General features: G+C 41.6%; 4 protein-coding genes across 5 annotated transcripts; 2 read left to right on the top strand and 2 right to left on the bottom strand.

Moving 5' to 3' along the window:
- Positions 1 to 2,700: 2,700 nt before the first annotated feature.
- Positions 2,701 to 10,482, top strand: p4htmb (prolyl 4-hydroxylase, transmembrane b). The gene is made up of 9 exons (XM_026167775.1): positions 2,701 to 3,716; positions 3,801 to 3,882; positions 4,905 to 5,095; positions 5,211 to 5,307; positions 7,360 to 7,522; positions 7,599 to 7,784; positions 8,031 to 8,121; positions 8,293 to 8,416; positions 9,730 to 10,482. Exons 1-9 carry the CDS (start codon positions 3,378 to 3,380, stop codon positions 9,951 to 9,953), a joined length of 1,497 nt encoding a protein of 498 aa, XP_026023560.1. The 5' UTR covers positions 2,701 to 3,377; the 3' UTR covers positions 9,954 to 10,482.
- slc26a6l1 (solute carrier family 26 member 6, like 1) lies at positions 10,474 to 16,754 on the bottom strand. 2 transcript variants are annotated; one of them, XM_026167772.1, is made up of 19 exons: positions 16,561 to 16,754; positions 16,334 to 16,473; positions 16,119 to 16,229; positions 15,853 to 16,028; positions 15,593 to 15,757; positions 14,957 to 15,109; positions 14,564 to 14,646; positions 14,312 to 14,459; positions 14,085 to 14,198; positions 13,684 to 13,761; positions 13,487 to 13,582; positions 13,261 to 13,367; positions 13,015 to 13,084; positions 12,846 to 12,938; positions 12,449 to 12,559; positions 11,385 to 11,798; positions 11,052 to 11,106; positions 10,824 to 10,969; positions 10,616 to 10,713 (listed from the first exon to the last, which is right to left on the bottom strand). In XM_026167772.1, the coding sequence occupies exons 1-19, from the start codon at positions 16,698 to 16,700 to the stop codon at positions 10,687 to 10,689; spliced, it is 2,427 nt and encodes an 808-aa protein (XP_026023557.1). In that variant the 5' UTR covers positions 16,701 to 16,754; the 3' UTR covers positions 10,616 to 10,686. The 2 variants fall into 2 exon arrangements, with proteins under 2 accessions (XP_026023556.1, XP_026023557.1); XM_026167771.1 differs by having other exon boundaries at positions 10,474 to 10,969.
- A 705-nt stretch (positions 16,755 to 17,459) lies between these two features.
- kbtbd12 (kelch repeat and BTB (POZ) domain containing 12) lies at positions 17,460 to 21,087 on the top strand. Its single transcript, XM_026167773.1, has 6 exons — positions 17,460 to 17,612; positions 17,963 to 19,119; positions 19,211 to 19,481; positions 19,661 to 19,811; positions 19,924 to 20,121; positions 20,223 to 21,087. The coding sequence occupies exons 2-6, from the start codon at positions 18,047 to 18,049 to the stop codon at positions 20,390 to 20,392; spliced, it is 1,863 nt and encodes a 620-aa protein (XP_026023558.1). The 5' UTR covers positions 17,460 to 17,612; positions 17,963 to 18,046; the 3' UTR covers positions 20,393 to 21,087.
- Positions 21,088 to 21,388: 301 nt separating this feature from the next.
- ccdc36 (coiled-coil domain containing 36) lies at positions 21,389 to 24,985 on the bottom strand. Its single transcript, XM_026167776.1, has 8 exons — positions 24,836 to 24,985; positions 24,570 to 24,636; positions 24,199 to 24,337; positions 22,994 to 23,130; positions 22,868 to 22,916; positions 22,687 to 22,771; positions 22,404 to 22,519; positions 21,389 to 22,304 (listed from the first exon to the last, which is right to left on the bottom strand). Exons 2-8 carry the CDS (start codon positions 24,620 to 24,622, stop codon positions 21,597 to 21,599), a joined length of 1,287 nt encoding a protein of 428 aa, XP_026023561.1. The 5' UTR covers positions 24,623 to 24,636; positions 24,836 to 24,985; the 3' UTR covers positions 21,389 to 21,596.
- Between the last annotated feature and the right edge of the window lie 719 nt (positions 24,986 to 25,704).

Below are 25,704 nucleotides of genomic sequence, written 5' to 3'. Positions count from 1 at the left end.
GATGAACAGGCACATGGGTCAATACATGAGCGGGACACAGAAAGGAATTGGCAAGAATACCAGAGGTGCAAAACACCAGCTACTGGTAGACAGAACAATCAGCCGAGACTGCAAGACCAGACTGACCAACCTGTGCACTGCCTGGATTGATTACAAGAAGGCCTATGACTCAATGCCCCACAGCTGGATACTGGAATGCCTAGAATTGTACAAGATCAATGGGACCCTAAGAGCCTTCATCAGGAACTCAATGGGGATGTGGCGTACAACACTAGAGGCCAACTCCAAGCCCATAGCACAAGTTACCATCAAGTGCGGGATCTACCAAGGAGATGCTCTGTCCCCACTGCTGTTCTGCATAGGCCTGAACCCCCTCAGTGAGATCATTAACAAGACTGGCTACGGATACCGACTACGGAACGGAGCAGTTGTCAGCCACCTCCTGTACATGGATGACATCAAGCTGTATGCCAAGAGTGAACGAGACATCGATTCACTGATCCACACTACCAGGCTATACAGCAATGACATTGGAATGTCGTTCGGACTGGAGAAGTGTAGTCAGATGGTAACAAAGAGAGGGAAGGTAGTCAGAACTGAGGGGATTGAACTACCAGAAGGCAACATTGCAGACATAGAGGACAGTTACAAGTACCTGGGGATCCCGCAGGCAAATGGGAACCATGAAGAGGCCGCTAGAAAGGCTGCAACCACCAAGTACCTGCAGAGGGTCAGGCAAGTCCTGAGGAGTCAGCTGAATGGTAAGAACAAGATCCGGGCCATCAACACATACGCCCTGCCTATGATCAGGTACCCTGCTGGGGTAATAGGCTGGCCAAAGGAGGAGATAGAAGCCACTGACATAAAGACAAGAAAGCTCCTGACCATGCATGGAGGGTTTCACCCCAAGTCCAGCACCCTGAGGCTGTACGCTAAGCGGAAGGAAGGGGGCCGGGGACTGGTGAGTGTCAGCACCACAGTCCAGGATGAGACAAGGAACATCCAAGAATACATTGGGAAGATGGCCCCAACTGACCGAGTGCTCAGTGAATACCTCAGGCAGCAGAAACCCAAGAAAGAGGAGGGAGACGAGGAACCATCATGGAAGGACAGGCCCCTGCACGGTATGTACCACCGGCAGATAGAGGAGGTGGCTGATATCCAGAAATCCTACCAGTGGCTGGACAAAGCTGGACTGAAAGACAGCACAGAGGCACTAATCATGGCAGCACAAGAACAAGCTCTGAGTACAAGATCCATAGAGGCTGGGGTCTATCACACCAGGCAAGACCCCAGGTGCAGGCTGTGTAAAGATGCCCCAGAGACAATCCAGCACATAACAGCAGGGTGCAAGATGCTAGCAGGCAAGGCATACATGGAACGCCATAACCAAGTGGCCGGCATAGTGTACATCTGTGCCGAGTATAACCTAGAAGTCCCGAGGTCAAAATGGGAGATGCCCCCAAGGGTGGTGGAGAATGACCGAGCTAAGATCCTGTGGGACTTCCAGATACAGACGGACAAAATGGTGGTGGCTAACCAACCGGACATAGTGGTGGTAGACAAACAGAAGAAGACGGCCGTAGTGATCGATGTAGCGGTTCCGAATGACAGCAATATCAGGAAGAAGGAACACGAGAAGCTGGAGAAATACCAAGGGCTCAGAGAAGAGCTCGAGAGGATGTGGAGGGTGAAGGTAACGGTGGTCCCCGTGGTAATCGGAGCACTAGGTGCGGTGACTCCCAAGCTAGGCGAGTGGCTCCAGCAGATCCCGGGAATAACATCGGAGATCTCTGTCCAGAAGAGCGCAGTCCTGGGAACAGCTAAGATACTGCGCAGGACCCTCAAGCTCCCAGGCCTCTGGTAGAGGACCCGAGCTTGAAGGATAAACCGCCCGCAGGGGCGTGCTGGGTGTTTTTTTTATATATATGTGTGTATATATATATATATATACACACATATATATATGTATATATACACACACATACACATATATATATATATATATATATATATATATATGTGTATATATATATATATATGTGTATATATATATATATATATATATATATGAAACTCTGGCTGAAACGCTGATTGGGACCCACACCCAGTTTCACACCTTGGCTCAGGCGATTAGAGGATCATCAGGGGGTCCTTTTGTCCCTCTGTGGGGGGTTACTCCAACTAGGTTTATACCTGGGACTCTCCACCATTTGACCTTAGAACTGAAGAAGCTTCTCGGATGAGAGGTGAAACGTCTTCAAGTATCTTAAAGAAGTCCAGACGCTTTTCTTTGCAAGCTCCTTTGACTTTTAAAACTTCTCTATTAACCTGGAGCAGAAATACTGAGCTGGGTGCACAATAAAGACAAACTTACCTGCTCTCCAGGTTGTAGCTCTTTGAACCAAACAAAGATGGCAGCAGGAAGTGACTAGTTGTGCATAAGTACAAAAGCTAAATATCCATTCATTCAATACATTAATTATTAGAATGTTCAATAAATGTTCGTATTACTTATTTATTTACTTAATTATTTTTTGGAAAACTGAGCATCTTATCCTAAATAAGTTGGGATGATTGCTTGATCAGACATCCAAGTGTTGGATAAATGACAGTCCATTCAAAACAAAACTTTATTAAAACCATTACAATACATTCAACATTTAGCCACCTAACACATTGAGACGAGCAAATAAACGCTGGACCTTTTGTAAGCAGAAGCCCTGCCCCGCACTGTGTGTAGATCTTAAAGACGGGGACGTGTTATTGCCGGAGGTCGCCAGAGGTCAGCATTGCACACTGCACATGCTGTTGCTGTCAGCGGGGAGTTGCTGTTACGGCGTGTAAATAAGATCGCAGATTTCTTATTTGCAGTCGAAATAAAGCTGATTTTTTTTCTTTTTTGTTGTTGACGGATTTCGTCGGTTTCAGTCGATGCGGGGTCAGCTTTACGGACAGCGTGTGTGAGATGAGTTTCGCAGTGCTTTGGGATGCGCAGTGCGCTTTGCTGACTGGAAGTGCTGCAGTGTAAACAAGACTGTCCGAGGCTGCAGCGCTGCTATCTGCACAATAAAACATACACAATTCCGCTCATAGCTGACTTCTAGGCTCAGAAAAGAAGAGCTGTATTTTCGCCGCGAAAAATCAGGCATCTTTTTTTTTCAAAATGCGCAAGGATTTTGGTTAATTTTCTCCAGGGGAAGAAAAAAGAAAACTGGAGCTCTTTAGGGATTTTCTCTCTTTTTAAATGTAATCAAACTAGACATCTGTCACTCGGCACATCTGCTACTTCTGGGGACACATAAAAGGTTTATCTCGTCGCCTGATTAAACAGATGGACCTTGGCTGCCAAGGACCCAACAACTCCTCCAGCCAAGATGACTGACAACCAGGAAACCCAAGATGCTGCTGCTGAGGACACGACTCCGTCCGGGAGCGCGACCTTGCCGCTTCGTCAGCCGTGCGAGCGCCTCTCCTGCCACAAGAGCAGCGTGTGCTCCCGCTCCTACTTTGTGGTAGTGATGGTGTTTTTTCATGTTTACATCATTAACGTGATCGCGCTGCTTTTCTACGTGCACTACAACAGTGGGCAGGAAGACGCGAACCGAAGTCGTGATGCTCCCAGCAGCGGCCACCAGCGCCCCGAGTCGCGACGTCCGCCATCGAAAGACGAGCTTCAGCGCGATATTTCTCTGCCACGGATAGAGGGAATAAGGGTGAGTTAGGGTGAGTACTTGAGGATGATGATGATGCATCGCTCCTTCTGTCATCCTCTCACACGCCTTTGATTTCCCTTTCAGGTGGGACATGTCCAGAAGGTGTCACTGGTGTCAGGGAGACTTCACGAGATGAGGACTTTGAGCCTGAAACCGCTTCTTTTTGGTAAGAGGCTGCACAGCCACGTAGCTAAAAGAAGATAAAAATGAAGATCTGCCTCAGATGCCCAAAAGGAGAATAAAAAAAGAAGTGCTGCAGCTTACACTTGGCTACTTTACCTTAACATAACCCAGACTGGGCTGATTATTGTGCTACATCTAGGACCTCATAAAATAGGCAAGTAAGTCCTAAGGCAACTACTCTATTCAAAGTCGGTCCATTGCACATGGGATGCAATTAGGGTCTCACAGCTGACTGGGTAAAGGGCAGAAATGCATCTGTACCTGAAAAACATAATGCATCAGTGCACAGCATGCAGTGGGAATGCTTTGCAAGTATTATGAAGTGGGTGAAATGTAGGCCCATTTGGATTGCTTCCTGATCTATTCACATGTTTTGTTTTTATAAGTAATGCGATTTCCTGCAGATTTTAAAGAGCTGACTCAAGGTTGATATAAGAAGATTTGCTGTAGGTTAGCTGGACACTAACTGAACTTTGGTTTGACAATATTTGAAATTTAAATTAATCTGATAGTTGTGGTTTTTTCTTTAATCAAGTAAATTTTGAAAATGTGAGACGCAATATTCAGAATTTCCAAAAGTCAACAAGTCCATCTTTTAAATCAGTCAACAACTGGTTAAATTCCAGCCTGAGGAATGTAGCCTGACATTATAGAGTGGTACTTGAATGGCATTATTCTACTCAATTTGAGGACTCTGGTCTCATTCACCCAATCACATTCACACTCATACAGTGCTTTTATCTATACCTAACCACTGTTTTCTAACATTCATGTACATACTACTATTTAATGCAGGAAATTCAGGGTTCTTGCTCAAGGATTCTTTGAATTATGGGGCTCCATCCATCAACCTTCTGACTGACCTTCTTAACCAATTGGTAGATGATCCTTCCTACCACACTTTCTAAGCTATCCCATTAGTTTAAAAAGAGAAGATGAAGAATCAGACAGATAATGCTGTCTTAATTTCCTCCGTAGTGTTTCTTACTTTTTGTGTTTCTGCAGAGATCCCGGGTTTTCTGTCTGAGGATGAGTGCCGTGTGGTGATGCAGCTTGCCCAGCTGAAGGGTCTAATGGAGAGCCAGTTAATGGTACAAGATGGTCAGGAGGAGCTGGCCAGGGAGCTCAATCTCAGCCCAGAGGAGATCTTTAACCTTCTAGATATCAACCAGGATGGACAATTGCAGCTCCATGAGGTGTATGTCAGTTTGTGGACTGAGAGGCATAGTGCGCAACCTGAAGTATTTTTTTGTTACTTTTTGCTTCAGAGGTCTCTTACTCATTCCATCTTAAACACTATGACTCCTCCAGATACTGACTCATTCTCGAGTGAGAGATGGCATCTGGCTCACACCAGAGAATCTGCGAGAAATTTATGCTGGGCTCAAAGCTGACAAGGATGGCAATGGTAAGAAATTAACTTAATTAATCATTTCCACCAAGACCTTGTAAAAAAGATGCAAGGTAATGTGTATTCTGATTTTCCATTGAGAATTTACTTTACCTTGCATCTTTATCTCACGTGTTTCAGTGCAGCCCTTCACATGATTTGCTGTTATTTTCATAGGCTGCAGTGCTTTTGAGCTCTCAGGGCCACAGTAACTACCTCCTTACATAAACAATGCATTTATGGATAATTTTGAAAAGATTTTAGGTGGCAACTAAACTTACTTACCTTCTGCTATACATTTAATTTATTTTCCAGTACAACGTTTTCAAGCAAGTTTCAGTGCTAAATGTCCATGCTAGTAACAATGATCTGATAAGAATCTTAATCAAATATTGAGCTCTATTTAAACATAAAAGAGTTAAAGAGGAATTAAAGAGTGTAACTAGCAGAAAAGTGCTGCCAATCAGATGTGTTGATTAAGTGATGTGGTGGGGCGTGGTTTGCGGTGCCGTGCAGACGCACCTGCATGACATCCGGAATCACAATCCGTGCGTCTGCAAGTTGTGTGGAATGTGGTGTGATGAATGTGCGGCTGCCAGCTGAGAGCTGCAGCCGCGTGTATTAAATTTGGGTCTGAATAACGATCTATGGACCCGCCGTGTCTCAATCACACCACGAGTGATCATCAGCAAGTCTAACCATCTCTGTACAAGCAGAAGTTTTAGCAGATTTGGAGTATTCAGGTGTTGTCATGGGAAGGTTTGCGACAGGCAGCATGTGGACCCAAGTGCAGGACTCGGCAGACAGACTTATCTGAAAATACATCTTTATTAACTGGCAAAAGGCTGATTTAACAAAATATAAAGCAGAGCAGAATAGAGCTAGCGCTAGAAAAAAACAAACTGGAAGGAACTAATGCTGACTAACAGATAGCTATAACATTAGGGCATGTATGATAAGGACAAAACAGGGAACTGAGAAAAATGAGAGATAAATACACATAAGAGGTAATTAGGGAGATGGATCACAGGTGAACTAAATCTGACTAACGAGACAGAAATCTATACATAATGCACACTGGACAAGAGACAAAGTAAGACAGGAAATATCAGCAACACACACAAACAGACTCAGACTAAGACATGTGAACTTGACCCTGGGACTGAGGAGACAAAGGGATGGAACGTAGAGAGAGAAACATGGGAACAGGAAAGGGGAAAGCACACAGAGCCACACTACAGCTGTATTAACTAGACAAGACAGGGAATGCAGACAGACATGGAGACAGAACACAGGGACATGACTCGGGAGACAGGGATCACAAAAGGGACTAACATCAACCAAGGAACTGTAATAGAAAAATGGATAAGGATGAAACTGTTCAGAACTAGAACATAAACCACTTCACTAAACCCACAAAGCTCAACACAGTGGGTCATCGACCCAAACCCATGTATCAGTGGCTCCCAGACTCTTTATGTTCTCGCTCCCTTTGAGTTTGAGATCTGTGGACTCAGTCATGTCTTTTAAAAAGCAGTTAAAAACCTATCTGTTTAAACTCGCTTTTGGTTGATTTTGTTTTGTTTTAGATTTTAATGTCTGTTTTCTGCCTCTGTAAAGCACTTTGTGATTTTATCTTGAAAGGTGCTATATAAATAAAATTTTACTTTACTTTACTATGAACCATGACAGATGTGTTAATGTGAGGCCATCTGTCCAAAGCTAAAGCTTGGCTGATACTGAGTCATGCAACAGGACAATGATCTCACTTACACCAACAAATCTGCAAAAGGACGGCTGTTAAAGAAAAGAATTAAGATCTTGTAATCGTTCAGTCAAAGTTCAGAGGGTCTGGAGGTAACAGAGGCCTCAGGAGAGCTGTGCAAAAGTTGCAACAAGTTGCAACAAACCTCAGTTAACTGAAGCTACATTACTAAGAAGAGTGTAGAGAATTCTGCCGCAACAATGTGAGACACTGCAGAAAACAATTGCTTCAAGTTATTGCTGTTGCAGGATGTTCTACGAGCTAGAAAATGTTCATATGACTGTGCATCCTCATACTTTGGGTAGGTTTGCTGAGTCTAGAAGAGTTCAGGCTTCTGAGCAACGATGCTTTCCAGCGCTTCCTGTTGCAGCGCGGGGTGAAAAGGAGTCAGCTGGTGAGAAACAGCAGACACACGTGGTTGTACCAGGGCAAAGGAGCACACCAGGTCCTCCAAGACATCAAAGAGAGGTAAGAAAGACAAACCGTTACTGGGATTCATCCTGTGCTTACATTTATTTAAAACGTTTCCTTTCACTTGTCAAAGGGTGATTCGCCTCACTCGACTCCCACCCACGTTAGTGGATCTTAGTGAACCTCTTCAGGTGGTTCGCTATGAGGAGGGGGGACATTACCATGCCCACCACGACAGTGGCCCGGTCTACCCTGAAACAGCCTGTACACACACACGCCTTGCTGCAAATGCTTCTACTCCTTTTGAAACGTCTTGCAGGTGAGAAGCTAGAAGCAGCACTTCTTAACAAATATATCCACGTTTGTTCACATATGAATTCATCTGTCTGACATCATTACTGAACTACTCACTGTTGCTCCATTGTGACAGCTGGCATGCTAGTTTGTGTGACTCAACATTATCTTGCAAAAAATTGTGCACGCTTGTTGTTTGTGTGTGTGTTTGTGTGCTGTTTGCTTGCACTATACATGTGTGTGTCAATTTAAATCTGTGTTGCACACTTAGGTACATCACAGTTCTCTTCTACCTGAATTCTGTTGATGGGGGCGGGGAGACCGCATTCCCAGTGGCAGACAACAGGACCTATGATGAAGTGGTGCGTAATAGTCAGGAAAATGGTCAGGAAATGTGTGCAAAGTGTCCTGCAAACGTATTGTGTACATTCTGCGCATGTGTTTCATAACTGTGGCGACTCACACATATGTCAGCAACTGCACGAGTATGACATCAGACAAGCTATGTGACTGATTTTGAACATGTGTTTCAGTCTCTCATACACAATGACGTGGATCTTTTGGACACCAGAAGGAATTGTGACAAAAGTAACCTGAGGGTGAAGCCGACCAAAGGGACTGCTGTTTTCTGGTACAACTACCTTTCTGATGGAAGAGGTGGGTAAATGAAAGACAAATTTCCAGTAAAAAAGCAAAAAGAAAACGCAGCAAACCAAACTGCGTATTATTTTCATTACGTATTTCCAGTACACAGATTGTGTACCAACATTCAAATACAATTTGTATGAATGACCTCATTCATAACCAGTGCAGGTACATAAATTTGTAGTTTTTGTACCTGATTTTGTTTTCCACTCTCTGAACAAATTTAGAAATGGCTAAGACCATAATATTAACAAATGACAATGATCTGGTCTCGCAGAATTTAAATATACATCTTAAAAATACTACTACTTACTATTTTTACTGCTACCTTACTAATAATGATTGATTAAGTAATCAAATTAATATTTTTTGTTATTGTTAATGTTTTTTCCTTAACTTTGATGTCCAAGCTTCTTTGTTGCCTTAGTGCAAGCTTCTATCTTACAGCATTGTCCCGCTTTCACCTACTCACGTCAAGATAAACATGTTTCCATATAAAGGGAAATTCGTAATATACACATAGTATGCAGATTCCACTGGACTGTTGATTTAAATAGATTCAAATTCCCAAACATTTGCATGTGATGTGAAAAAAATTGGACAGTGCACACATTTGTGAATCCAGTAATTTTGTGCAGGGTGAAAAAGTTTCTGTGCACATTAGCGAATGAGTCTCGATGTGTAATTTGCTTTTTTTTTCTATGAAAAGAAATTCATAATCTTAGTAAGTGTTGAATAAGCCTAAAAATCCATCCTAAGAGCTTACATAGACTCAGTATTTCTTGGAAATTAGTGCATACCAACAGTGTTAACATGTTTACAATGTTAGATTTGCAAACTTTTGAGACTAAACAGTGAATAGAGGCTGTTGATACTGATGGTTAACTCTGGTATATGATTGGTTGGTTTGTTGTCATAGAAACATATATGGGAGACATATATCTCATGGTGATGTTAGATCAAAGTGAAGAATACAGTAGATACAGTGTCAGGGATTCATGAATGTCTTTACCACAGTTGACTTTGACTTTGGTGTCAATAGGTAGAAGTAGATGAAAAAATAATGGACATCTGTACAGTCCTGATAGTTGATCAAATTGTTTACGCAATTAAAAGTTAAATGAGATCAAGAAAATATTAGAACTGTTGTTTTGGAGCCTAATAACGTAGATTTAAAAATTCATGTTAATACAGTGATAAATCTAATCTGAACTGCTCTGGTTGCCACCAAAGTGTCAGTATGTTAATGTAAATTTGATTTTTAAATTAAAATAGTTAAAGGATGTTTTTAGTCAAAGGAAAAAAACCACATTTTTTCTCATTAGGTTGGGTGGGGGAACAGGACGAATACGCTCTGCATGGAGGTTGTATGGTCACCCATGGCACTAAGTGGGTTGCCAATAAATGGATCAACATTGATCCGGATTACCAGAGGCAGACTCGCTATCAGCAGTTGGTGTTACAACAGCCAGAAGAGGAAGAAGATGATGATGAAGATCTGACTATGAACACAGGAATACAGAGTCCTAGCATCCATCAAGACTTGTAGCTTATCTGCCAAATAATACAAATAAGAAATCCCAGCCTTCCTCAGTCCTGTGCACAATGTTTTTGGTAACACCGTTTGTGGCCAGTATGTAAGGACAAGATTTATTCAGGGAATGAGGTCACAGTGGGTTTATGCAACAGTAAAGAGATGTTTTGTTGTTATATTTTTTTGCTTGGATATTGCTATCCTGTTATTTTTATCTACCAAAACCTCGTGTGTTAGAAGTATTGCACTAGAAACACAGTCAAGGAGTTGCAATTTTAAAAGCTTTTCTTTGCATGCGTCAGATGTGCAACAATTGCACTTGAAAACTGAAAACAAAAACCTTTCAGTGGTCTACCTTCTTATTGCTGCCATTACCAAAAAATAGGCTCACACACTGTCAGTGTGATGCATGTTGCCTTTGTTTTTCTCCCTTGAATTCATCGGTACCTTTTCCACGTGGAATGCACAATACATGAAATGCACAAGATATCTTCCAGATTTCATTTTATTTATTATGTATTTATTTTTGAATGCACTCTCACTCTCCCACATTGAATAAAATAAAGTGAGCTCTTCTGTCTTGAACACTAGTCTTTCTTTTATATAAGTTAAATTAAAAAAAAACTGTATGAAAATGAAGGAGACACCCTTATCACACAGTGGGATAGCTCAGAAAGTAATAAATTGATATTGCATAAATTCATTATTCCTTCTACTCAACGTTTTTCCACGTGTTTGCATGAAGGCCTTAAAGTTTCGTGCTGGTATGCAGCTCCTGTAATCAAAAAAGTGTTTTAAATATTTAATCGTCAGCCGTAACATATCCATACCCAGACAGATGAAAGTTGCGTTTGAAAATGAAACCTGAATGTTGGCTGGACGTACCACTGACGGCTCATATCTTGGGATGGTTGTCGCTCCACGGTGGTTTAGACAGTGGAGCACAGCGTCGTGTACGGAGGCAAAAAGACGTCTCTTTGTTATTTTCTCAGAGAAGAAGTCACCATGCTCTAATTGTTCCACCACAGAGGCTGCAAACAAAAGAGTCTATGAGTGAATTATCACCACCATAAAGTGCAGCACAATACACCTGCAGCAGCAGTATTCACTTACCTTGACAACCAGCCATGTAGACATCTACATCAATCTCACTGAAGTCCTGGAAAATCTGTCGATATAATAAACCTCTGTTATTTCAATAATTTATACCAGAATGGATCTTCAGGGTCAATTTTGCTGTGACAAGCTATGAATCTGTTACAGAAAATTTTAAACACCGGCATTCAAAAAGTATGCTGCTCTGTGTCTATATTTGACATTGCTATTTAAAAACAACCCTTTTTCCCTGAATTATCTTAAAGTCTTATGGTTTTGTCCCAAGCTTTTAAAACAGCATAAAATGTGTGGGTATTTCACTCATGAAATAATTGCCTGCTTATCACTTACATTTTTCATGGTCTTGATAGCCACTGTGTCAATGAAGTTAGCTGTGGAGAGGTCAAGAATGATGGAATGAATATCCCAGGTCCATTTGCCCAGGGAACCCAGAGACATTCGCTCAAGATCCTGGCTCAAGGTGTCCTCACTGCTTGAGCCCAGAGTGGTGGTGTCCCCATCCTGCAGCTCAGACATCCATCCTAAGCTGGTGCAATCTGGATCTCCTCCTTTGAGGTATTCCCATCTACCGTCTGGTGTTCGGGGAGTGGTTGGGATGACAAACACTGTCCCATTTTCCCTCTCAGTCCCACCCTGCTCGTCCTCCACTATAACGGTCCCGTCTATGGATGTGTCTCTCCAACAGCCACCCTCTTCCTCCAGAGAGAACTCTGAAAGTTGTCTAGCTGCCCTCTGTGCTCGTCTCTTAGGAGTTGGATATAAAGGAAATTATTGTTAATATAGCTGTGAAGGTTTTAGGTTTAGAGGACTTGGGCTACTGATGGCCCACATCTTTCATTATTCTTTCGACTGCTCCCTTTAGAGGTCACCACAGTGGATCATCTGTCTCCATCTCACCCTACCTGCAGCATCCTCTTCTATTACACCAACCCTCTGCATGTCCTCCTTCAGTATATCCATGGAGCTTCCTCTTTTTCTTCTGCCTGGCACCTCCATCCTCAACACTGTGTTCAGCCTCCTGTCTTTTCTGTCAGCTCCAAACCGTGCATCATAGCATGTTTCACTACGTCTTAAACCTTCCTTCTCACTTTTTCTGCTGACCTTCTGTCTCAAATCACCTCTGACATTCATCTCCATCCTGCCTGCACTCTTTCGCATCTGTGTGACTCATATTATGTAGAGGACATATACTGGGTAAACTGGGAAAAGGTTGTTGAGGTGGAGCTGCCAGGCAGGAGAAAAAGAAAAAAGGCCCAAAAAGGAGGCTTTTGGATGTGGTGAGAGATGACATATATGTGGTTTGCACAAGAGAGGAAGATGCAGTGGGCGAGAAGAGATGCTGCAGTGACCCCGAAAGAGAGCAGCTGAAAGGAGAATAAGATACTGAACATTACTTCTCTCTTGGCCTGCCTCTTTGCCCGTCTCTCAGCCCGTCTTTCTCTTCGTTTCTGTTTAGCCTCCTGCCTCCTTTTGTAGATAATCATTTTGCTGATGTTAAGGCCACTCTGAAAACAGGAAGAAGAAGAATAAAATATAGGATGAGGATAACACAAATGCTCACAAAAAAGGGTAGGGATCTGTAATTGTCTGGTTTTATGTTCTCAAACTGCTTTTGTCATGTGTGATAATAAATGATTGGAATTGGGACTGGCAAGGTCATTTTGGTGATGCATTTCTTTTTCCACTGTGCAAGACGATTTAATTATTGATCAAGAAAATAGTGAATGATCAGACTATTCAAGAGATAAAGTCACAAGTTGCAGTCGTGGGCTTGATATCATTCTTACAGACCTTTTCTTTCAGGGCTTCCAGGTAGAGATCAGCATTGGCGAAATAAACTGTTGCAGACGAGCGGAATATAGTAACACCTGGAATCCCTCTCGCCTGTCAAACACAGAGACATCATTAATTATTTGGCAGTCAAGGGAGACAAGCTTTTACTCATGCCTTTCTGTCTCACCTCTCTGTGCATTTCTATATCCACATAGAGCTCTGTACCTGGAATATTTCCCAGAACAGAGTATGTCGGCCTGAGAAAAGAAATAAAAACACTTAATGTATGTGCACATTATGTTTGCATACAGCCAATTTGTCTAATCTGGCAAATCCTGCAGTCTAACATCTTGTCCCTAATGCTGCATCTCACAAACAGCATGACTGACAGACTGTAGAGTGAATTGCTATGATTAGGTGAGAGGTGTCTTACAGCTGAGTCCTGAAGATAACCGTAAACACTGCAAAGGTGACAGATGCTGCCAGACCCAGGTCCAGATTGAGGAGCAATGTTGATACCCAGGTGACCAACCAAACCACCTATGAGACACAGGGTTACACTGCATTATCCCGTTCCTGTGACAATTATTGTGAAACTCTGTAACTACATTTAAATATGATTTAAAATGATACACGATCACAATTCGTTATCCTCTCACCAGGTCGATCTTGCTGCTCCTCCACAGTGTAATGATGTCATAGTACTGCTTGAACATCCCTTTCAAATTTACAAACACAACTGCTGATAGGACGGCCTAAAGCAACAAGAATAGTCAGGAATATGGTCAGAAATGCCAGAAAATCTGTAAAGCATCATAAAAACAGTAAAGACAGGCAGGTCATAGCGCAATCTGACCTTTGGCAGTTCCTGGAACAGTGTCCCAAGTTTAAGTATGATCACTAACACAATTAGAGATGAGGCAACTCCAGCCATCTGCACAAACAACACAAAGATATGACAGCATGTGTCTAATACATATATTCCTAACATTTAGCAGTCCCCAAACAACTATTTGATTGCTTCTTGTCTCCATTTAGCTTTGGGTTTGCATAATAACTAAACACCATAAATGTCAAATTTCTGGTTTACTATTCTTTATTTTTTAAATTAAGGTACTCAACTGGGACATATTTGTAGCCAGTTTGCTGTACAGCTCTCGCACATGCAGCGCTTTTTTGGAATGTCTTTGGCTTGTGATGTAACACTTGTTTCTAGGCTGCCTCTGTGTAAAGTTTTAACTTCAGGTGCTCACTCACTTGTGTTTTGACCCCAGTTGTGTCTTGTATTAGACTTCGAGACATAGAGGAGCAGACAGAGAAGCACTGAAAGAAGCCTCCAACTGTATTACTCAGACCCAGCGCCACAAGCTCCTGTGACAGGGTGGAGACAAAGACACACAATTTGGAGAGAAAAAGATGAAAATAACAGAGTTTTACTGAATGTAGAAAAAGTCATGGATTATTTGTTGTGAGGTCTTATTCACCTGGTTACTGTCCACCTTGTATCCATGTTTTAGTGCAAATGTTTTGCCAAGGGAAATAGTTATGGCGTATCCAACAATGGCCAGTGCAAAAGCATCACCGATGACTTCTCCGAAAAGATTCACATCTGGCACACTGGGGGAACTTAAACTGGTGCACAGGTGGGGGATATGAAGGAAACCAGTTAGTTCTAACATGCTCGAAAAATGACTTAAGCAAAATGACAGCAGTAGAAGATAAAGTTAAATGCATACCCACTAGGAATTTCTCCAACAACTGAAATTGTGTAGTTGGTGTTCAAGTGGGCATAGGAGGATATCAGTGTCCCTGCCACAATCTAAAATGATCACAGCAAACACGAATGTCACAAACATAAAGGTGCAAAGCTAAATTTCGCAGCACATGTCTACCTTAAAAATCAGTCAGTAAAATTCAGTCATTCGTATGACTAAATAGATGATGTGCACTTAATTATTAGCCATAATCTTTTGCCATGAAGTGCAAAAAGAGAGAGGCCCCTACGGTGCTGCTGATTCAGCTGCTCTTTTCCACTGTGTCTGTGCTTTTTCAGCACCGCTGCATCAGCACAGAGCACAGAGGTGATAACCGAAAGAGCAGCCAGAGAGGGTCTCCTCCGGTCAACTTACGGTGATAAGCTCCACTGGGATGGGAACTGGCAGCTTTGAACTGAGAAATGAGTTGAGCTCCTTGGCTGCAATTAGAAGCACTATAGTCACAACGCTGACCAGCAGTGTGGGAAGATGAGTGTTTGGCAGCGAAGAGCAAACATCCTTCAGAGTCTGTAAATTTTTTATAAAGTTATATGAAGTTATATAAAGTGACATAAAAGTGACATTGTACTGATTTTGCTCAGAATGGTGTCTTTAACAAGCCGTGTTGCCTGCATAGGTAGAAATCAAACTATGACAGATAACTGATTTCAGATTATCACATGCCTTGTAGTTAACTCTGGAACCACTCAGTACTTTTAAATACTTTTTCCAATATATGCTTTAGTACTCTGCAACAAAAACAGATTAGGATGTGTCAAATCAGTACAATCATTAAAAATGCATAAAAGATGTCTAAATGAAAGAGACAAAGTCCTAAAAGCATTTGTGCTACTTAGGTGAGAGTATGTATGCAGCTCCTCTGTGAGTGTCAATGCTGCGATTTAACACATACACTCAAGTTGTTCCAACACATGTAAAAGAATAAGGTCAGGACTGTTTTATTAACAGAAACACAGAGAGCACTTACTTACAATACTTCATAGTACTCACATACACCAATGACAGCGGACCACTAAACCGCGTAGGGGAAACTCCAAAGATGTACTTCAGTTGTGCCACCACAGCATGGGCTGCTGCAGCTGTTGTGTAAGCTCGCACCAGAGGTTCAGACAAATATGTCCCCACAAATCCAAACTTTACCACACCCAGTAGCACCTGTAAATGCGATATTTTCAGTACGTATGTGTTAATGCAGCTGTAATAGCAAAATAGGGTGTTATTGTTTTCTGAGATGTTCCAGGTTTGCAAACCTGAATAAGTCCTCCAAGCACAGTAGTAGCTGCTGCCACTTGCACCCTGTATGAGTCCCTGGCAGTCACATCTACCTCTGCAGTGATGTTGGTCCCATTCGCTTTCTGGAAATCTACATCCGGAGCAAGTCTTTCTGTCACACTACCCACCATGATGCTCAGCACCGTAAATGTGCCTGAACACAATAAAACATAGCAACTCGTGTGATTACAACAGTTACCACAGCTGCCATGGCACAGTGTATGTCTCCCATTTGCATCACTACCTATGGAAACATGGCGTGATGTTCCAAAAAAGAAGTAGACCAGTGCTGGGTAGAGCGATGAGTAGAGGCCAAATACAGGAGGTAAAGAAGCCAGTAATGCATATGCCATACCTGTAGATGACAGATGTTTTCTTACACCAGCTGACGGACAGGTATGTTTAAGGAGCTATGCTATTTGAATACAACTGGCAAGTCATACTAAAATATTCCCATACCTTGTGGCAGGTGCATTATACCCACACTAATCCCGGAGATGAGGTCTGGCATGCCGTAGTCCCAGACTGAGTACTTGGGGAGCCAGTATAACACAGGCAGTCTCCTCACTATACTTTGCTTGAGGTAATGTATGTTGCATCTGGGAGGAATTTGAAGAATTCAAGAAGAAGAACTGTGAAAATCTTTGTGCTGCAGAGCTGCTGGTAGGTATTCTTTAGGACCTTACCTTAAGGCATTCTTTAGCTGCTCACTTAAAGAAGAGTGGATATCAGCATATGATTTCCTCTGTGTTACCTCTTCCAGTTTCAGTTCATCAAGCACATCCCTCTCCACTCTGAATCTCTCAGATCTGCGTGCAGACTCCATCTGTCTAACTCTGTCTAAGTACAAAGATTCTTTCTGACTGCAAGCGTGCAACCAAAAGCAGAGGCCGGAGAAGTGTTGTGGAAGCAGCAACTGCATCTGTATATCTACACCATATTGCCTAATGATTAACTACAGCCAGGATATTGTGGGCAGAGCTATTACAAAGATAGTGGACCAGATGAAGCAAAATATATAATTATGTGCTGAAAATAGAAAAAGGTTAACTCAGTGATCATGTGTTTCCATTCATGTTGTTTTATTTTTTCCATTCAGCAACAAAACTGAAGCTAACGAACCATGAACAGTCATTTCAAACCCAGCGTACCCAGGTAACTATTTAATGAAGTCAAAGTGACAAAATCAAACGTGGGTTCTTTTAAAGCTTTATGTCCCTTTTTATGAGAAACTCTGATTTCTGAAGCTTGTGCACACACAGTATGCACTGGGTCTTTAAGAGAACACAGTCATGAAATCTGAATCCAAACTCAGAGCAACATCTCATGCATTTCAGAGCGGCATGCATGTAACCAGGGCAAACAACCTGGAAAGAATTACCCCAAATGGTGGGCAATTTAATTCTGATGAGTGAAATTATGAATGACAACATAAAATATAATAACAGTTATTGTTGTGACTGCTTTAAAACCTTCTCTTCAAGGATCACTCAAAACCTTCTGACCCACTTGTTGTCTGCCACAACACTATCTATTTTTGGGTTACCAGCTCAGAGGGCAGCAGCAGAGGAGGGGGTACATATCTTTGCCACGCATTTGCTCAGGCCTCTCTAACCCCACCGACTGTGACATTCGGCAACATCAACAACACATGTAGCCTGTTTAAAAACAGATATGCACTGGTCTTTTTAGATTGAAGACGGTCTTTTTAGTACGCCAAGAGAAGCTGATGCATTTGGTAAGACTAATTTTTTTAAAGGGAATAAATGCTGCAGTATGTGTCTGCTGTCATAGTGATCTGTTACAGTGTTACTCTGCTTCTACACTTCTATATGTTGATCTATATATTGTACACAAAGGCTAATCTGAAAATGTCATGTCATCATGTCATGATGGTGGTGAAAAGATAAGGCACTGCTTAAAGTCTCTTTTAGACTGTACTGATCTTAACTGAAACATTACTTCCTTTTTATCCACATAAGCTTGATTTTATCAAACCTTTTTAACCAAATTTCACTCTATCATGCACCAGTGAAACATCGGGAGTGACAACCTTTAATTCTGTGTGCATTTTCTTCTGTTTTTCAGAAAAAGCCTCATTAGTTGTTCAGGGTGTATAAAACCTCCTGTTTAAATTTGTAAATAACATTTTCACCGACGTTTTGAAGCATAATGGATCTTACTGCTAAACATGGGCTGCTGCTGCTCGACCAGCTGAGGAAGATGAGGGACGCTGAGCATCTGACAGATGTGGTGCTGGTTGCTGAGGGCGTCAGCTTTCCCTGTCACAGAGTTGTCCTGTCCGCCTTCAGCCCATACTTCCGTGTTATGTTCACCTGTGGCCTGCGTGAGTGCAACAACAGAGAGATATTCCTGCGTGACACTCCTGCAGACAGCCTGGCCCTCCTCTTGAACTACATGTACTGCTCAGATCTTCCTCTCACTAATGGCAACGTACAAGGCATCTCCATAGCAGCTTTTCTTCTACAGATGGATGATGTCTTCACTCGCTGTCAGCTGCACATGATGGAGAACATGGATGCCTCTAATTGCCTTGGTGTATATTACTTTGCCCGTGACCTCGGTGCAGAGGAACTGGCTGACCAAGCTCAGCGCTTCCTGAGGCAGCACTTTGTCCAAGTGTGCCAGAATGAGGAGGTCTTGGAGTTGGAGGCCCATCAGCTTGGAAAGCTTCTGTCATCTGACGATCTGAATGTGTCTCGGGAAGAAACCATTCTGGATGTGGTCCTTGGATGGGTCAAACACAGTACCCTGGTGGATGGAGAGGTACGTGTTTGGCATCTCCCAGAGCTCCTGCGGAAGGTCCGTCTGCCACTGATAAACCCCGACTACTTAAGAGAAGCAATAAAGAGAAACACAGCCCTGCTGGCTGATGCTGAGTGTCTGGAGATTATGAACGAAGGACTGGAGGCCACGGCTTTGCATCCCGCGGCTGCACCACGCAAACTAAAGCTGCGTTATGGCATGGAGACCACAGATCTGCTGCTCTGCATTGGCAATGACAGTGGCGGTATCAGGTCAAGGTATGGCAGCTATGCTGAGCGCAGCTTTTGCTTTGCACCGTCCACAGGGCGAATTTATTACATCACCTCACCTCGCTACGGAGAGGCTCTGGGGTATGTGTGTGCTGGAGTTGTGACTGAAAGAAATGACATCATTGTAGCAGGAGAGGCAAGTGCTCGCAGAATGGCCCGACAGAAAGACACCAGTGTTGAAATCTGCAGGTAAGAAAAGATATCTGAAAGCACTTGACTGATTTGCCTTTGGTTACCCCACATACAGAAGATACTAAATGTTGCCAGATTTGATTTCCAGGTACATGGTGGAGGCCCAGGGAAGCTGGGAGCACCTGACATCAGCAGAGTACCGTGATTCTTATGCTCTGGCGTCACTGGGAGACACTCTATACTTGCTGGGTGGCCAGATGAAGCTGAAGAACCAGTTTCTCATCACAAACTGTGTGGAACGCTGGTCTCTGCAGGGTGGACCCTGGCGGAGCGCAGCACCCCTTCCTTTGCCTTTGGCTTGTCACAGCGTGGTCAGAATGAAAGATCGCCTTTATGTGGTGGGCGGTCGAACCCCACAGGTGAGGCAAAATAAAAGAAATCACTTTCCAGCTATTTAAACACATTCACTTTAAGTCTTATAAACTAAAGATACTTCTTTTACACATTGAAGGAGAGCTCTTACTGTGTCCCTATGTGACCCTTCTCTGACTGCACCTGCTCTGCTTTGTCATATCATTGCTCCCCTTCGACCTTCCAGTCATACCGGATGGATGAGGAGCCCGACTGTCTTAGTAACCGCCTCTTGGAGTATGATCCAAACACAAACAAATGGACAGAGCTTTGCCCCATGAAATACTCAAAGTACCGCTGCAGTGCTGTAGTACTCAATGGGGAAATTTATGTGATGGGTAAGATGAATTATTTTGTTAAGCTGCCAATACATTTGAAGGAATTTCATTAGTGCCATTGTGGTGGCCGTCCTCTTTGAACTGCACTGATTTTTGCCAACTTCTTTCTCAGGTGGTATTGGTTGTGAGGGTGTGGACCGTGGACAATCCCGTCACTGTCTCAGCGCTGTGGAGATTTACAACCCAGATGGAGATTATTGGAGGGACGGACCTCCTCTGCCATGTTCCCAGCTTTCATTGCGTACCAACGCCTCCAATGCTGGTGTTGTGGGAGGAAAGATTTATGTTTGTGGATATTACAAAGGAGCAGGTAATGAAAAAGTATCCATACCTATTATGCATAAAATATTTAGCTCCCCCCCCCCCCCCCCCCGTGACTGAATTTCCACTCTGTGTATTAACTATCCTTAGATCGCCATGATGACATAACAAAGGACATTCTGGAGCTAGACCCGTGGGAGAACCGGTGGACTGCGGTGGCTCGGCGTGCTTTAATGCATGACAACTATGACGTCTGCTTAGTGGCAAATCTCAACCCAAGGGGACTCGTATCCCCACCTGCAGACTTAGTAAAGCTGTGACACCACTGTCAGTCAGATCAAAGTCTGCGAAGGAGAATTAGTGAAGGAAATTAATCATTAATGCACTTATTGCACAGCTTATGGCAATCACTTTTTTCAAGCAAGAAAGCTCTTAGTACTCTGCATGAAAGAGACGTCTATGGTTAATTGCTTGGTTGCACACCGGGAAGTAGGAAAGCAATTTGTAAATACAATATATTTGTTGCTTCTTAATGTGTTGTGTAACAGCTGCAAAGCGGATTATCCCAAACCTGCAGCTGCGTAGTATATCTGGAGTGTTATTAGCAGCTCCAGGAAAGGATTTTCTTTGAGGGATATATGATTATAATAGTGGAGTTCACACTTTGATAAAAAAATAAATAAATTATAGCAAAATTCTGGCACTCGGCCTGTTTTTGACAGGAAAAAGATTTTTCAAGACAACCATGCTGAAGTTTGAAGCCACTTAAAAAAGTTATTGTTTTTTAAATTAAATACATTCATATTTATTGAACATGTTCTTTTAAGTGCAGTGTAAATGGCAAGTAAGGAAAAAATGAACAGTTTACCATAAATTACATATATTAATTCTAATGGGTAAAATCAATGTAGGTGTAGAGGAGTGATTATTTAGTAACCACCACTCCTGTGTTCTAAGAGCCCAGTGCAAGTTGAACATGTTTAAAGATGCACTGAATAAAGCTGCAGTAAACTTGGTCATGTGTGTGTCTGGACAGACGAGGGCAATATTTCTTCTTTCTTTAGAAACTTGGATGATTCTTGCTGTTAAAAAATGGTTATTAAATGCATAAAATTGAAAAGAAAGAAAATCATGCTAAAACACACCCTGGGTTTTACAGATGTTTGTGCCAGTTTATGAAATGTCAATAATCTTTCTCAGACTGGGGGTCTCTGATGCACTTTCCACCTGAATAGCTGTGCAATTAGGCTTCCTGGCTGCTTTCTTGCTCTGGTTCTGGTTTATATATATATATATATAATAAAAAAAAGAAATTATAAGGTCAACAATTTTAATGCTTTGTGTACAACACAGTGCTCAGTTTTTTTTACAGCTCTTTCACAAAGACAAAAGGGAACACATTTCCAAGAGAACACAGGTCAGAACTAATAAATACAAATAATAAATATAGATATACTTTTAGTCTTTTCTGCTCTATGCTCTGAAAATAAATAAAGAACACATTTTGGCACCTTTAATTATTCTTTAAAAGTCTAATTCAGAATCAAACAGCTGCCACAAGCTTCCTGGTTGTACAGTGGAGCCCTGCTCTGCTGACAGCTTCTCTAAGATGGGGTCTATTTCTGTGAGGCACAGAGAGCTGCTGCTGTCCTGAGACCAGAAGCTCAGAGGCGTGATGAAACAACCTTCAGTTTCACTGGATCTCCTCTCCTTGTTAAGTGGCACCAGACTGCCTGGACTGACACTGTCCTTGCTGCTCACTGTGCTCATGTCACAGCTCTCAGGTTTCTGCTGTTTGTTCACGAGAGGTTGACGGTTTTCATCCGAGAATGCACCCTTACTCCTCTGTGACAAAACCAGGGGTCTCTTTTTGGGCCTTCTTTGTCTCTGAGTAAATTTCTGCTTTCCAGCTAGGTGGCTGCGATTACGACGGGGAACTTCAACCTGGTGTTGTTCAGCGTTGTATGACGCACATGTAACCTGTGTGCCTTCAAGCTTGCTGTTGTGCAGGATGCTGGACACCGACTCCTCTGGTGCTGGTGACGTCTGCATGGTGTTATCCATCACTCCCTCAGAGCGGGGTTTGGACAAGTGCTCTGAGAGTAAGGCGCTGAGCAGCTTCAGGGCCTCTTCGAGCATGTGTCCTTGTCTTCCCTGTTCCTCTCTCAGACCCTCCAGACTACTTTTTAAGTTTTGCAGATGTGAGTCAAGCTCTGCTACAGTGTCTCCATTCTACAGGGTATAAATGAACAGTTATACTCCTCACTCATCAGAAACATTGCCAATTAAATCTCATTTCAAAATAAAGAACAGGACAGACAACATCTTCACCTTTTGCACTGTTTCCTTAAGTTGTGTCATCACATCCTGTTGGGAGTCCATATTATTTACCAAAGTCTTAAACTGCTGGGAGATGTGGCCCTGATGATTGTCCAAATTATTTTGCACTGGGATGAACAAATAAAAACATTAAACACAGAATAAAAATGACAACGGCGTTAGAAGTGGATTGCTGCGCGGCAAGCAGCACCATCTGCTGGTGTTAATATTTCCTTTTCAATACATCAACTTAACCATGTTTTATAAAAACACTCAATTCAACAAGGAAACTTACATGTTGATGTGAAATTGTCAATTTTTTCAGAAACTATTTGGCACACTGCTGCGTTTCTCTCAGTGCCAGCAACCAGCTGTTGAATCTGAAAAGAACATTTTTTTGTTTTCAAATTAAAAACATTTTAAAGAGAAGGTCATCTGAATTTGAATAACTAGAATCAGTTTACGTTATCACTTACATTGCTAAGTGTTTCTCTGATATGCTGGCATTCTTTGGCTAAGTGATCACTGTTAAAGCAAAAAGCAGGGAAAAAAGGTTACGTAGGGATTTAGAGTTGCATATTTGAAATGACAAAAAGACGCACCTGTCCTTTTTTTCTTTTGCCTTTTTCTTGTCTTCTTCAAATTTAGCCAGTATTCCTGAAGTTCTGGTTTTATCCTTCAAGTCTCCAAGGAGGAGAGGCTTAGTGTGATAACTGCTTGAAAACTTTGGGTCACTCCCCTAAACAGAGACAAAATACAAATGTTAGGAAAGCAAGAATTATTTAATATGTTTGTGTGTGCGCGCTTATGATCCCATTAGTTTTTGTCACACACATAAACAACTTTTATGGTATTGGAAATTCAGAAATGCTTATTTTTCATACAACAAACATCTACTCATTTCTTTACCATATTGTCTTTGTCATTTAAATATTTGACATTAATGTAAAAATGGCCAAGCTTTAACAATTTACAGGTAGAGTTAATTGGCTTTGGAAAAATCCAGATTACAGACAAGAGTTAAAACTAAATAAGAGCATGCTAGAAATTAACACAGTATTGCAAATGAAAAGAGGAGAGCTGCAGCTCTATAAAAAGAGAATAATTAGCTGAATGAAAACAGGTGATCTGACTGGGGAATTGGGTTAACAGTAATAAGTGTGATGAAACAAAGACAGTAAAACGCACAGTGGTTTCATGGAGGAAATATGTAAAGAAGGGCTACAGTCAAAGACCTGTAAATGTTAGTATAAGTGGGAGCCAAAGTTATAGATTTGGTTGAGTATGTAGTTTCAAGACTGTATAATATACACAAAGAAAATGCAAACCATTACTACAATATTTGCCTCGTCGTTAGACCTTTTATGAATTTAACAGGGTGGAGGGAAAAATCAATACAGCATTGTACTGCGATTTTGATAGAGACACCAAATACTGATATTTTATTAAATAAAATTAAATATTCTTGGAATACTATGAACAAGAGCACTCATCTCCTGAAATAACATCAAGTGAGATCTAACAGATTGCCAACATGTTGCCATCAGTGTGAATGAGTCTTTGTCAATGAGCACAATTCATTTACAAAGTTTAACTGTGAGGAATAATTTGCGTTCAAAAAAAGGTGACAAATTGCAAAGTAAGTTATTGCAGTACTCCGACGTTAAAAATTCCAATAATATCATATCCTCATTGAAGTATTGTATTAATATCATATCGTGGGGTGTTTGGTTATTCCCATTTCTAATGCTTGGCTTTGCATTTCGTAACCAAGAACCATCTGCAAGGTGAACATGGGAAATCCTACCTCTTGTGAACTTTGCTGGGAAGTTCTGGAGGACAAACTCATATCCTGAGATGCGCTCTGAGAATTTTCATGCCAAAACTGAGACTCAAAGAAGATCTGAGAGTCTGACAAACTGGAGAAACCACTGGTAGATGCATTTCTGTTTGCATTTTCATCCCAATGAAGTGTAACAATAGAGAAGAAAACACAAACACAGTCAAATTATGTAGCAAAACCATTTAGTAACCTTTTTTTTAAAATTGTGTTTACATGTGTTTACATGAAAAACTTCAAATGTTTTTAGAATTAAAGGGAAAATAGCAATGTTATATGTCAATAAAAAGAGATTAAAAAACAGAAAAAAAAATAGTGTAGTGGCACATTTTAATTACCTGCTTCCAGTTGGGATATTTAGCATTTCCTTTATATTTCGTATATGATTCATTGCTCTTTGGTTATCTGTTTGTAAAGATAATAAGTTAGCCACAGTCTCATCTAACTGTCATATTAGCAGTACAGTAGCTGACAGGTAGATATTAGCAAGTTGTTCACAGCTAGAACATCAATAAAGGTCTTCAGTAAAAAGTAATCTTGTTAACGTTAGTGTGTATAGATGTTATATCAGTAATTCACCACTGAAATATATTATTTAAATTACCTCACAGTTCTTACAGATGTGATTATTGATAGCTAGCTGTGTGAAACGTAATTAAAACTCCCGCCATCTGCAGAGGCTGCGCTGCGTTCAGTGGCCGTCGGAATGTGTCCTACTGCAACACACCTGAATAAAATTAGTAGGTCATTATTAGTAAGACTATAGAACTTGATTGTATGCTGAGGTGGCAGTTCAGCCATCTGATTTATGTTACAGCAGCTCATGAGTGAATGAGCATGGTGCAATAAAAAGTAATTTTACAAGTACATTTTCCAAACACATTTTCTTACATTTATGTAAATTTACTTGAGTAGGGTTAGGGGTTGCCACCTCAGCATGCAGTAAAGTTCTATAGAGTCTTGCTAATGACCTACTGATTTTATTGAGGTGTGTTGCTGCAGGGACACCGGTCCTTGAGAAAGTTTTTCTTATCATACAGAGATGCTTTATCAATCCAAGTATTTATTGACATGCCTTGCTCACCCACCCATGGATCTATCGGCATTTATTTTCAAACATCTGCAGAAATTAGATTAAAGATAAAAGCAATACAACAAGCTAAACAGGACTGTAAAGTGGTCCATTATTATTAAATGAATTATTACTAACACAATATTGTTTTGTACTTTGTTTAAAAAATTTCAGTTACTCTGTAAATCCTGTGAAAATATTTGAGTGTTCAAAACTGCAATTTATAATTTCCAAACCCTCGCAAATTCAAGAGCGTTGTGTGTACTGATCCATTATTAATATTATCATTATTACTGGTACTAGGAGGAGGACGAAATGGAGAATGAGAAGAGAAATAAAACAAATGTTCTGCTTGTTATTCTGTTCTTTCTCACAGGAGCGTCGCCGTTCTTATAACTCTT

This window comes from Astatotilapia calliptera, chromosome 5, assembly GCF_900246225.1.
Source record: "Astatotilapia calliptera chromosome 5, fAstCal1.2, whole genome shotgun sequence".
Taxonomy (NCBI): Eukaryota; Metazoa; Chordata; class Actinopteri; order Cichliformes; family Cichlidae; genus Astatotilapia; species Astatotilapia calliptera.
Note: the sequence above shows the minus strand (reverse complement) of the source record. Positions and strands in the feature narration are given on the sequence as shown.